This window comes from Vespa mandarinia, chromosome 2 (genome assembly GCF_050613455.1).
Source record: "Vespa mandarinia isolate Hongniang chromosome 2, ASM5061345v1, whole genome shotgun sequence".
Classification (NCBI taxonomy): Eukaryota; Metazoa; Arthropoda; class Insecta; order Hymenoptera; family Vespidae; genus Vespa; species Vespa mandarinia.
The window spans coordinates 10,563,621-10,576,664 of NC_140811.1; the positions used below are offsets into that span (position 1 = coordinate 10,563,621).

The 13,044-nt window shown below is 35.4% G+C and overlaps 3 protein-coding genes across 15 annotated transcripts in view; 1 reads left to right on the forward strand and 2 right to left on the reverse strand.

Annotated features, from left to right (window-relative positions):
• The window catches only part of LOC118444391 (uncharacterized), a 32,963-nt gene extending 32,106 nt beyond the window's left edge, over positions 1-857 (forward strand). For 6 of the 8 annotated variants that reach the window (XM_035872644.2, XM_085664989.1, XM_085664992.1 and 3 more), the window contains one exon: positions 178-857. In XM_035872644.2, the coding sequence (XP_035728537.2) occupies positions 178-348 (171 nt within the window). In that variant the 3' untranslated portion in view covers positions 349-857. The remainder of the gene's footprint in view (positions 1-177) is intronic. The other 2 variants (XM_085664991.1, XM_035872618.2) reach the window with 1 other exon arrangement.
• Positions 858-987: 130 nt separating this feature from the next.
• LOC118444430 (uncharacterized) lies at positions 988-6,098 on the reverse strand. 2 transcript variants are annotated; one of them, XM_085664995.1, is made up of 8 exons: positions 5,914-6,098; positions 5,310-5,611; positions 4,052-5,114; positions 3,788-3,993; positions 3,291-3,476; positions 2,787-2,928; positions 1,286-1,488; positions 988-1,109 (listed from the first exon to the last, which is right to left on the reverse strand). In XM_085664995.1, exons 1-7 carry the CDS (start codon positions 5,948-5,950, stop codon positions 1,349-1,351), a joined length of 2,076 nt encoding a protein of 691 aa, XP_085521121.1. In that variant the 5' UTR covers positions 5,951-6,098; the 3' UTR covers positions 988-1,109; positions 1,286-1,348. The 2 variants fall into 2 exon arrangements, with proteins under 2 accessions (XP_085521121.1, XP_085521120.1); XM_085664994.1 differs by having other exon boundaries at positions 2,709-2,928.
• Positions 6,099-6,735: 637 nt separating this feature from the next.
• On the reverse strand, positions 6,736-12,103 carry Ir93a (Ionotropic receptor 93a). Of its 5 annotated transcripts, none has more exons than XM_085655254.1 (15): positions 11,727-12,103; positions 11,365-11,526; positions 11,208-11,303; positions 10,932-11,081; positions 10,614-10,831; positions 10,238-10,402; positions 9,982-10,149; positions 9,673-9,906; positions 9,420-9,602; positions 8,859-9,089; positions 8,521-8,668; positions 7,901-8,252; positions 7,704-7,781; positions 7,464-7,624; positions 6,736-7,387 (listed from the first exon to the last, which is right to left on the reverse strand). In XM_085655254.1, the coding sequence occupies exons 1-15, from the start codon at positions 11,881-11,883 to the stop codon at positions 7,290-7,292; spliced, it is 2,601 nt and encodes an 866-aa protein (XP_085511380.1). In that variant the 5' UTR covers positions 11,884-12,103; the 3' UTR covers positions 6,736-7,289. The 5 variants fall into 5 exon arrangements, with proteins under 5 accessions (XP_085511380.1, XP_085511379.1, XP_085511382.1 ...); XM_085655253.1 differs by having other exon boundaries at positions 6,738-7,387; positions 7,704-7,835; XM_085655256.1 differs by lacking the exon at positions 6,736-7,387 and having other exon boundaries at positions 7,497-7,624; positions 7,704-7,776.
• Positions 12,104-13,044: the final 941 nt, after the last annotated feature.

Genomic DNA, 13,044 nt, shown 5'->3' on the forward strand with positions numbered 1-13,044 from the left:
TACAACTATTACGGAGAACACGCACAGGCGCACGCGTTCGCTTGATGTTACTAATTTTACTTCAAATGTTTGATAGACATCAAATTTATACAAAATTTACTCAACGATCAATGATTTTATCAATTATAAATAAAAGAAGGAAATATTTAATGATTCTAAATGGTTTTATTAAACAAGATTCTATTTCAGGGCGACTCAGGTGGTCCTCTTCAGGTACGTGGAAAGGATGGTCGATATTTTCTCGCCGGTATAATATCTTGGGGTATCGGATGTGCCGAAGCCAATTTACCGGGTGTCTGTACAAGAATTTCAAAGTTCGTCTCTTGGATCTTGAAAAACGTCACATGACGTCTCGGTGTATTAGATGGACGTCGACTTTTTTCTCAAAGAAAGATCTTCGTCAACGATTCCTAATCGCCCATGTGTCGGAAAACGATGCGAAGCTTGAAAAATCAATTTACACGTTATCGTTTCACTCATGAGAAGATTTCGCTATCATTGACAGAAAAACGTTGATTTTGCCTTGAAATAATTCTTTTCGTATACGAAAAACGAATAGATAACGAAGTATCAAGATAAATACATCGTCGTATATCATCGAATATATCGTTGATCGTCTTATTATACCGTCCTTAAAAAAATAACGAGGAAAACGAGCTACTAGTTCGGAGTCATCGAAAGGACATCCCGCGCTTTATCGCGCTCGTGATAGAACTGTATTTATATGAGTAAGATGATAATATATTTATTAGTTAATAAAAGATTAATTAATCGATCCCGTCCACTAATCATCGGACAAGTGAAAAACCTATACAATAATACTCTTGTATTTTCTTATACCTATATACGAACCAACGAAGAAAGATCTTGTTTACGAAAAACTGTGAATCGAGAAATCCCGATAATATTTTTTATGTAATTTTTCGTTATTTATGTATACTTGTTGTCTCTACGATATCTGGAGGATGATTTGATCTTTTTTTTTTGAACAACGAAACGCTGAGCTCTTGCCCTTCCTCTTGACATTCTCCTGCGATAATAATGATTATTATCGTTCGATATTTGATTCGTCCTCGTTCTTCTTCTTCTTTTTTTTTTAACAAGTAAATCTGTACAGTGCACAATAAAAGTTGTATACTGGAAGGTATGTGTGCGGAATAGACAAAAAAAAACTTCAGTAAATAAATATATATGTATACTTGTTTATAAGTTTGTAGTTATTTATAAGAGTCGTCAAATAAATATACGTTTATTATTACTTTGAAGTTTTTCGTTTTTTCTTTACCTGATATTTCGTAATTTCCAATGATCTCGTATCAATTCATGTTGGAAAAATACTCAACAATATCTAAATGATTCTTGAATTAAGAGGATCGTCCACTCGACCGGTAATCAACGTTACCGAGGTTTCAGTATCAATGATAAAATAAAGAAACGGATGTACGATTGTAAACGGCACTGGTCCAGCTCGTTCGAATAAACCATTTCCTATAAATCATTGATGTTATTACATTTAAGTATTAATAAATACCATACTATAAACTTTAGAAATTCTAAGTGTGCACGTGCTGCAAGGATAAGATAATTAATAAGACAAATGCATATTAAAATATAGTATAGCAAGAAATTGAAAAAGTTTCGGAACCTCACAGCGAAGAAAAAACGGCAATATCTTTGTAAAAGTACAAAATTACGAAAAGATTTTGCGCAAGGTCTTTTCGTTCGTTTCCTTCTCTGACTCACACAGGATATCAGCTATTAAATTAAACGAACTTTATAACAATACTGAGAATATTCTCGATAGTAAATGATACTCTCTTCCATCTCCCAATCTGCGCAATGCTCGACACAATTGCAATAAATGCGCAATAAAATGCTTTTTTTAAACTTTAAGATGGTAAGCAATGATTTTTTTGTCTAATATATCTCGATAAAAACAAAATTGATTTTTTCAACGATCGATAGTATGGAAACTCATGCCTTTTTTCTTTTGAAATGGAGTTAACACATATCTCGAGAATTTCATTTTAACGACATTAACGTCCAACTTCGTGGTATTTACTTTCAAAAAGAACAAGGACTATACCATGTAATTTCAAAGGAACATATTGTGCCTTTCGGCAGTGTGATTTAACAAATTTTTACCATCGTTAACGACGGTAATAATACCTATTTTTCTTCGGAGGGTGAACAAAGAAAACAAAGGTAAAAGGAGAAGAGAAAGACGAAGATGCAAAAAGCATGTAAAGAAAAAAAAACAAACGAGCAACGCGCTAGTAGTAATAGCTGGCCATTGTCGAACGTATATGTTGGAAGGAGGGAGCGTCGGTTTGCATTTGCAAATTGTCCGCACGATGTTTGTGATACGACCAAGCAAAGGCGAAACAAATTGCAATTTTACTCTCTAGCTGCGATAAATTGTGACAACGTAATTTTTTCAATGTTTTCTTAAGAGTTGTCGCCAACATGAAAATTTGTTTCTCGCGCTGTGTAAAACATTTCTTTTCTTTTTTTAGCGAGTAACATCATTTGACTTCATTGAAAGGGTTCTCTGTTAAAATAAGCGGACTAATTTCAAATGAAAAAGTTAATTCATGGTAAATGAAATCGATTTACGTTTGAAGATAGAAAGTCAAAGGAAGCGTTAAAATGATGAGTAGAAAATAAGGATGATAGTGCAATAGTATGTACAAAGCGTAGAATAAAACCTGAATGAAGAAGAAAACGGTAAGAATTTCGACGAGATGGTACGATGGGAATCGGTGATTCGATATTAGTTGACTCACGAGAGTGGGTTCTATCCGGCTTCATGTAATTCCTTATATTCACTCCTATGCTTTGTTGGATGTCTCTAGCATAAACTCCTAAATCCGAAGTCATCGGTGACAAGTCGGCCACTCTTGGCTCGAAGACATCGGTTATTCCAAGCTATCAGATAAAATATAAATCTCTTGAGCATGTTCGTTCTAACGAATAATTGATAAAATGTCAAATAAAATGAATTTAAAAAAACGGAATTAAGTACGTTGCATGACGCGTAAGCGAGCAGAATTCCGGAGAAACTATCTTCTTTCTTCGTAGAAGGTACAATTAAGACCTCGACTAACGCGATTAAGTAATTAAAAGCTTAATGTCCGAGACTAATGGTGCAATATCGAACGACGTAACCCGGAAGACATAAATAATAATCGGCTTTGAAAGTTTTCGTTGTCACGCTATAATGGCTACCGACGTTTAAACAATTTTGAATAAAAATTTCCGAAGGAACTTGAAGAAAAAACTTAACTCACTCTTTGAAGAAAAGACGTGAGGGTGACAAAACCGCGTAGCATGAAAGAGGGTATGGTAGCTCTGACCCAAGCTGGTTGCAACTGCTTCCGTAACCATCTCAATGACTTCCTGCCGAGATCTCTCGCCAGACGATGCGTATCTGTTCTATCCGTCGGCATAAGAAGAAGAATGTTATATCTCGGATCCTTCAACAAAAAGAAGAGACATCTTTTATCGTATCCACAAGGCAATTCATGACAGGAAGCACACAATCTTTTTCAAATACGCGTTCCTAGTCCTTAACTAAAGGTAAACACAATATATCAAGTTATTCAATGAATACTAACGCATACGTTTTCATTTGACAAAAAAAAGAAAAAGTTATAAAAAAAAGAGACCTTCAGCGAAGCGTGTAAACTCGGCCACAAAACTGTTCTGGACAATCGGTTTCATGCATTCAAAACTACAATTCAATAGCCACGAATGAAAAACGTGTTAAAGTGATTTTGCGGCTTACGTCCAAAGGAAACTCAACGGCAACAGCTTGCAGCGATGGAAAGTACGCAAAGGGTAGAACCGCAACATATCTACTAGCCATTACCGAGGCCACGTCGCAACCATTCACTAGAAAAGATATTTCTGTAGAATCCCTGACGGAAGCCTCGTTGTTGATGGTCGGATAGGCTTTCCAAATGCCAAGATCCTGCATCCAGATACCTTCGTCTGAAAAGGCGAAAAAACACTAATGATCTGATCGTTCATCATCGTCGATAAGACTTACCTGGATAACTAGAGAAGTAGCCTCGGGAATTTCTCGTACTTCGCTTTCGAAGTTGATTCCTCGAGACATTTTCTATCAAAGCTGGCACTGTGGTCATTCCTTGTCCTCCTTCGTTTATCGAATTCGTAGATCCAAGATCCACAATTCCGAGCATAGTGTTTGGTCCACTTGTCGGCTGATTCGTCAAAACGGTACTTTCTTCAGCGGGAGGTCCGATCTCGAGATTATTCCCCGCGCTCGTTGTTACGGAAACTGGAGTCGTCGTTGTTATATTTGTTTCGACCGATGACGTATCTGTAGGCAAGTTCATTACCTCGATCTGATCGGTCGAGTCTATTGAACTTGTTTGCATATTCGAAGGTGTTACAGATGCAATTATCGTAGTGAGAGATAATATACTCGTTGGAATCATTGTATTTTCTACATCTTGCAAACTCGAAATAGCAGTGTTAACCGTTGTTTGAGAATCGCTCATCACCACGTTGGTCGTATCAGGAATGTTTGGTATAATTGTGCTTGTCTCTCCGATAGTTTGACCAACCGTAATTTGCATTGTCTCAAATGGCATTGTAACAGCTGGTAATTGCATAGAATACGTAGAATTTTGAGGCATAGTACTCAAATTTCCGTCAGTCACGATTGTAGTAAAGGTATTAGAATCGCTTGTACTAGAAATCGTGGTGCTAATATTAGATACTTGCGTTAGCCTGTCCGATACCATCCCCTCGTTAATTGTAGTTCCAAGTGTTTCGGTCATAGGAGATATGGAAATAGAAGTTACGGGTAGCTCCATAGATTCTGAGATGATTGAAGTACCTGAGGAAAGAGTAGTGTCAATTATAGTTGTCGATGGTTTAGTAGAATCCTCTGATTCAGTGGTCGGTGCATTTGTAACTTCGGTAGCTCCTGCGAACATTGTTGTTGTATCATTGGATTCTTTCTCATCTATATCCGACAAATTAAAGCCATAAAATCGTAAAATGTCCTCGTATTCTGGTCGGAGTTTGGTGTTTTCTCTGTTTAACGTCAAGCCACCCAAAAAACCATCGGCGTTCAGGTAAGTCTTAAAAAAGAAATTCATCACCGTTCGTTAAAGCAGTCCGAGTTGACGACTTCTTTCGAAGAAATCGTGATATCGGTGATAGATCCTTCGCTTTCGAAAACTTTGAATTAACAATTTCTAAAGGAAAACTAATATCGCGAAACGAGCCATGATCGACCGATACTTACGCAATGCTACGAATTATAGGAGTCTTACTCTGAGTCGACGATGAATATCACGAAAACCAATCCTAGTGATGTCTCGGTTGTGTGGCAAAGCCAAAACTTCTGCTATCTGATGACTTCCTCCGCCAGCTGACCCTTCGTAAAGTGCAGCCAGAACGAAAGCAACTCCGATTGGTGAAAAGGCGACATTTCCAAGATTGCTGTATTGCTGAAGGATTCTCACCCCAAGATCGTTAACAATGTCGGTAACGACGTCGACCGGTCGACGTGCCACTGGTTGATACCAACCATCGAAATCGGCTTCTTGGTACGAATGTGCGATATCGAACAACACTGAGAAGAAAAACAAATATTATGTCATATTAATGTAACATGTATTATATATTACTATAAATAAGATTATTATATAAATAGAGATGAAAATTATCTCTGTCAAAGTTTGAAACATTTCATACATTCAATTCTATTTCTGTTTAATTAATTATGTCATGAATTGACGAGGATATATAAATTAAAAAATAGAAGGAAAAAACTAAAGAATAAAAATATTAATATATCAAACTGTTCAAAAATTTCGATCAATTATGCAAAAGGAAAAGAAAAATATCCGAAATAGGAAAAAACATCGTACGTACGTTGCAAGAGTAAGATCCAGATCAACGATATCCTCATTTCTTTTTCTTCCTCGTTTCTCTCACGTAAGTACTCGGATCTGGTTCTCTATATTCCTTAGACTTGGTTACCTCATGGGTATCGACGAACGACTCAATTTCTCGATTCACTGAAAGAGCGGGCAAGTTGCGTTGAGCTCGTGCGCTCGTTTATTCGACCTCGGCAACGACTCCGGCTCGGCGTTTATTAGGATTAGTCCTAGTCTCGCGCGCTCTACAACAGAACTGGCTCGCAGATGGCTCACGCCGCCAGTTCCGAGCTCGCTGCCGGCTACTCCACGATTTTTTCAACGGCAAGGTCATCAGGTGGACAACCCCGCGTCTGCCGTTTCTCCTCGTATCGCCTTCGCACCTACCAAGATTTGACCTTCTCCCTAGCTTCGATAGAAACCCTAACTAAAAAAAACTCCCATTACAAGCTTCGTGTTCTTTTTTCTTTCTTTTTACTGTTTTAATATATTCTTTGCTCATTCTCTTTCGTTCAAAAACTCGAATAGAATACACATGAAGATTGCTTTCACGAAAGGAAACAATATTTCGAGAATTCATAAAAGTTATGAAAAATCGTAAAAGCCTCTCGTTCATTCATTTACACATTTATGTTTTTCCTTTTACTTTGAGATCTCGCTTATACTTTATAAACGAATAAGTTTTTTCAGCGAACTTCGATTATCGCTCCTTTGCTATTATATAGGCATTTTTACCAATCAAACATGTCGCATAACTTATAAACGAAATACTACGATGTTCGAGCTTTTTTATTTATAAATTATTTTTAAATATTGCAGAAGTACAATATCCCGTTTTGGTGATACCTTACGAATTATAGTTATAAATTTCGTTGATTGCGGATCTAACGTAAGCGGTAGAAAAAACACGCCATGCGAAAACCCGGTTTTCGAGAAAGACAGTTAGAAGAGGATATCCACAGCGAATGCATTATGTAATTTCATGACTTTTACCTTGCGCGCACGGCACCACCAAGAATCGTTGCTAAATACATCGAGGATCGACAATGAGGGTCTCTGCGATAATTAACTCGAACTTGCAATGCCCATCACAATATTACGCGCGTACAGGACCTTTTCCGTTTGCCGACCATTTCCGCCGATCCATCCTTGAAATCTTAGGATAATCAACTTAGACTTAAGCAACCTTACTCAAGCCTGGTTTCCGTTTGCCCTTAAAACCATAAAAACCGACAATCCGATATTTCTAAAACTAAATTTCTTAACATTGTTGCAAGGATAATGCTAGTTTATTCTTCGACATTATTATAGTAAAAATGTAAAGATATAACAATTATAACGATCGTGCATAAATGTTCTTCTAAGAAAAATTTAGAATACAAATGGTTGGATAAATTTACGTTGTTTCGATACTTTTCGTCTGTGCCAATAAAACTCCCAGCAGAGAAAGATGATCGCTAAAACAATTCCTGTAGAAAATAAATTGGTTCTCATTTTGTTACATATTTTTTCATTTAGCAATCTTCTTAGTGATAGTGATATTACCCATGAAAAGTACAAAAAAGATTCCTTGCATATCAGCAACATTAACCTTACGCTTGTCCACGATTTCATTAGAGTTTGCACCTACCCAGCATTTATCCCTCGTTGGCATCTTTTCGGAAATCCACTTATTTATTAAACCAGATTCATACATACGATACAACCTTAATGGTAAAATAAATTATTTCTATCACAATAAATATTATCGAGATGTTGTTTCTTTAAGAAATCTAATAATCTTACTCGCTATTTATGATCGGCAAGTATGGACTATTGTTGGGAACGATCATCGCAATGGGTTCGTCCATGAACTCTTCTGTACTAAGAGAAAAATGACAAATTCCACTGGATAACAGATCCTTCCTCATCAAAAACCTATCATTCGAAAATAACTAAATATTAGAATAAAAAAATGTTCATGAATGACCTCAAATATATACCGCAAAGAGCTTCTCCAATCAATGAAGACGTGTTTGCCATCTTTCACTCGTCTAATGATATCCGTCTCTTCTGTGTCGTTATGTCTTTCCGAACGAGAAAGAAGCAAACGATATTGTTCATTTTCAGAACTTTGTAAATATTCCTCTAGAAAGCTACCGTTCGGAAAACCCCAAGTTAACTTATCCTTATGAGCGAGAAGATTGTCCACTGTTAAAATCGGGTCATCTATTTTCGGAAAGGTCAGAAATGCGATTAAACTTCCAGAGTAAGTTGCTACTAGAACTGTTACGATTAACCACCAGGTACCAACTAGTATGCGAGCACTATCAGATTTAGGCAAGTACATTCCTCCTAAAATCGAAATTGTATGCGTTACTAATTCTTTAAGTTTGCTTTCCGTTGCATTAAAATATGTTTCAAAAATTCATTACAATATCAGAAATTATTACTAATTTATAGTATTAATTATTCCATAAAAATATTAAATAGTTATATTCTTAATTACAATAAAAAACATATCGCCGATATAATATGATATGATATATATACTTTTTTCTGATTATAGGAAAATACAAAATTCTTTTTTAAAATGAAAAAAAATAAGAAAAGTATAAAATACCTTGCTGAAGAAGTGCACCATAGATGTACCAGACACACTGCCAAGACGAATTCAAACCGGACATCTTCGTACTAGATGGACTGTACTTGTGAACCAGGTATAAGATTGGACCCATTATAATAATGGCTGCGGCCAGACAGGCCCACGTCTAAAAGCGAAGCCATTCAACGTAACATATAACTTGCGTTCATGCATAAGATACATGTTAAACTTTGCGAATGTAAGTTCAAAGTTTTGTCAGTCAGAAATTCTGACGTTTCAAAATTAAGTTTAACTATGTAGCATAATAAAAGCAAATTGGATCGAAGTTAGTTAATGATGAACATATGATCGCATACCTCTTTAGTAAATGGTGAAGTAAAGAGCAAAGCTCTCGACAGTTGCGTTGGTCTTGATGTTAAAAAGCTGTATGTCTGAACGAAGATAGGTATGGTGAAATTAATAGCACTCTTCTCAAAATCACTGACTGTATAGGCGCAAGCAGCAAGTAAAACTTTCTTCGTACGAACTAATTTCAACACTTCTTCCGGCAATTTTCTCGTGGTCGATGTCAAAGTTCCGTGTGGCCTCTACAAATTTTTCTTATAATTTTTATTTCCTATACATTTCATTATAATTTTATAATTCAACTTCAAGTATTGCGGCTAGACTTTACTATATATAGTCAATAATGATACTTACGAATGCCATCTATCAGTAAGAAATTCTTATAGAGCCCCTTATATAGGCAACCCATCTATAAGTATTAAAAAATTTTTCTTGTCTATTATCAGGGGCTTTAAAAAAGTTTCCTGCTGATAGGAATAAGATCCACACACAAATACGATATTCAATATCTGAATATTGAATTACAAAAAACAACGAATTCATCACAAATTATTAATACGAAAAAAACGAACCTCCCCAACTTTTAAAGCCCTAGTAGAGCCACGTAGGGCTTTCGTGTTATTTGCAATTTTGGGAACAAAAACCACGTATGTGAAATTTAATTTTTTACCCAAATACTTAAGCACGTCAAAGACCAATCCACTATAACTCACTTCACCGTTCTTCATCACATTTACCATTTGCCAGGGTGGATTCTAAAAAAAATAATTCTTCTTTACGATATTAATGAAGATACATAGATAACTTATAATAAATTCTACTCACATGAAATGTCACTATCGGCAGACTTATACCCCTAAAGCCATATGCAATATGAGGGAATATTACATCGGATAAATTAATACCTTGTCTTGGCCTCCAAGTGCTTGATTCTATCAAATTAGCGCCTTTCCTCCCAAAAAGAAAATAATTTCCCCAAGTAATAGCTGAAGAAATTTTCCAAAACAAACAGTTCCCGTATTTTTTATTAGATAAATTTGACTTTTCTGAAAATTTCGTCTAAACAATATAAAAGAATATTTCTGTTAATTATAAGATTCATTAACAAACAATTTAGCAATAATAATCGCTCACATTAATACTCTTGAGAATGTATGAATTTATTTGAGACTTGGTTAATCCAGAAATTTCATGTTCCGTATTAGTGATGTTCTCGTATAACTCATTATTGATTTGAGATAAATTTTTCACAGCACTCGCAAAATATCGAACAAAATCATTAACATAATAAAGAAGATCGATCTAAAAAATAAAAATCTTTGTGTTAGTCGAAACTGAATGATCGAAATTATTATTATTTTTTTTTAATAATATCTAATTAATCAATTACATTACAGATACTATCGGATGTAGTAATATTGTAAATAAGGGCCACGTTTCCACCTTCTGGCAATAAATCTGCAAGGTACGTTACATTCGTCGAATTCCGATTTCCAGCGTCTGTGAGGACGTACAACCATTGACTACCGGGATGAACCATCTTTAATGACTTAGCCTTTTAAAATAGATACGTACATACATATATGTATACACACGTACAAATAATAGAATAAGCAACAGAATAATGAAAATTAAAAACTTAGATAATCGAAAAGAAAAAATACAAAAGACTAAGGAGAGGAATGTTCATTATACATATATACGTATGAAATAAATGTACATAATGAAATAAAATTGTTAAATTAAAATCCACGTGTTGATCTTACAACTTCCATGACGTCTGTGATTGTATCGACAGTGACGATAACAAGGAAACAATTGCCGAGTTGTTGAATGTGAAAACTGTTAAGTATATCTTTTATATGTTGTCTCCTGACCCATTCAGAAGCAAACCGTTTAAAGGAAAATATCGACCTCGATGCAATGTTCATATTCGATATATCACTCGTTACGGCTTGAACGATGTTATTGATTTTTTCTTTTTCTAAAAAAAGGAACAAAGAAGTCGTTACCTTTTCATATCGTTGACTGGATTGAAAAGCTAAAATTGCATGCTACGACGGATCGAAAATTTCGTTGATCACCAAAAGAGTCATCATGCAAAATCACAACTTTCTTCCAAGATAAAGCGTTTGCAGTACGAAGATCCAAAAACATTTGTGGCAATTCTTCGCCTGGGTTAATCAATGGGATGCTTATACCATCAAAAATTGAAATACGTGGGCAGCTACGATCTGAAATAATAATTAAATTCAGTTGTTTTTCTATTTTAAAAAAAGAATGATTCAACGTAATTTTTATCGCAACTATTATTATCTCTAGGGATTTACCTATCGTTATTTCTAATAATCTACATTTACCTGTTATCGCGAGATGTATAACTCCAGACTGCTGTGCTGATTCATGTAAATGCCATGTTTTATTGCATGTTGCAATCGACAAGAGTACCGTGTAATCTGCAAAATCGTAAGAATCAATAAGTGAAAAAACATTTATTAAATTCATATAAAATGTTACCTTCGCGAAGATCAACATTCGTGTCTTGCAATGCGCGTATATCTATATAACCTACACCTATCTCCTTCTTCACGATTTCATGGATCGAATCTAAGATCATCGTGCGAGCTTTTCGATAATCTTCATCTTTCCCAGAGAAGAATCCTTTGTCAATGACGACAGCTACTTTGAATGATACCGTAATTATTTGTTGCACTTTTTTTATTGTATTATATCTTATACGAAGATAAAATAAGAGAAAAATTAAAATAGATAAAAGATGATTTATATTCAAAAATAATTATAATCAATTATACATGAATAACTATAATATACAATTTAAGTTCAGTGTCAAAAAAAAAGAGACAGACAGACAGACGTACCCATAGTGGCATTCCTAACTCTAGAGAAAGGCAGAATGTATGAGCCATCAGTGTATAACGCACCGGTGATGCTCCACAAAAAGAAGAAAAGGAAGGAAATCATTACTATCGATGAACCTGATATGCGATCTTGTCGATATATATACGCCTTCGACATATATATACATACTCGTGGACATTAGTGAATAATATAAAAGTCTATTACTTTCTTTGAGTCATTATATCACGATGGCTTTGTCAAAACGTAATCACAATTGGCGTGTATAGCCCCTCCTTCGTGGGCAATGGTCTACTACGAATCGACGAAAAGGTCGATCATTTAATAAATTATTAAGAAACGATCGAATCTTTCACGGAAATTGGAATGAAATGCATCATTGACCTAGTTACTGTTAGTGCACCCTGCTAAGAGGCGCATAGACTTCTAACTTATTCCATAAACGTGTGAAATTGAATAACCGCTTCGATATCGTAATTGCATAGATAAAATTTATAGGCTGTCTTTCGTCCTTCAAAAAGAAACTTTCTTGTTATACAAGGTGTCTCTAAACTAATCCATAAGAATTGCATTATATATATATATATATATATATATATATATATATACGCATACACGCATGTGTATGTGTTACATCCATAAGAAATAAATAAAAGCTTTAAAATACTTGGTAAACAAAATCAACATAAGAAAGACAAGAAGCTCGAAAGGCAGAATATCTTTTTTCGATGCGTGTACAGTACGACGGTGCACCACTTCCGCACGATGAAGTCGTCCGATAAGAAAGACCACTTCCGTCGACTACATTCTTTACTACTTTCGAACACGCTTCAGAATACCGCCAGAGAGATATATCAAAAAAAAAAAAAAAAAGTAGCTAGAAAGAAAAAACTATGATACAAGGGAAGCAGAAATGTGTGTAAATAGAAGAAACTGAAAAAGTTAACATTTTTGTTCCTCCTTTAACGGTTTCGCATTCGTAATAATTCGATCGTCATCGTTAGTGCACCGAGAACGTGCACAAAGCAGAGAGATAGAGACAGAAAGATAGAAGGAGAGAGAGAGTGAAAGAAAAATAGAGAGAGAGAGAGAGAGAAATAGAGAGAGAGAGAGAGAGAGAGAGAGAGAGAGAGAGAAAGAGAGAGAGTCTGCTCGACGCTTGGACAACGTTGATTTGGAATGCGATGTGGAGAGATCATGCATGACCCTATATTGCTTGTACACACATACGTTACCGTCATACATCTCATGAAAACGCCGATTGTAGTAGTGTTTCGTTCTTTCCTCTCTCTCTTCTAGTCTTTCCATCCACTCTCCTTA

What these genes read in the sequence shown, in the direction of transcription:
- LOC118444430 (XM_085664994.1), bottom strand. Translation starts at nt 5,950, where the DNA reads ATGAGGATATCGTTGATCTGGATCTTACTCTTGCAAC. An exon ending in TCACGTCTTTTCTTCAAAGA is followed by an intron (nt 2,929 to 3,290) that starts GTGAGTTAAGTT and finishes TTTATCTGATAG; the next exon opens with CTTGGAATAACCGATGTCTT. An exon ending in CCGTTTTCTTCTTCATTCAG is followed by an intron (nt 1,489 to 2,708) that starts GTTTTATTCTAC and finishes AATGATTTATAG; the next exon opens with GAAATGGTTTATTCGAACGA.
- Ir93a (XM_085655253.1), bottom strand. Translation starts at nt 11,883, where the DNA reads ATGTCGAAGGCGTATATATATCGACAAGATCGCATATCAGGTTCATCG. An exon ending in TGCCGATAGTGACATTTCAT is followed by an intron (nt 9,603 to 9,672) that starts GTGAGTAGAATT and finishes TATTTTTTTTAG; the next exon opens with AATCCACCCTGGCAAATGGT. An exon ending in GATTGGAGAAGCTCTTTGCG is followed by an intron (nt 7,836 to 7,900) that starts GTATATATTTGA and finishes TTCGAATGATAG; the next exon opens with GTTTTTGATGAGGAAGGATC.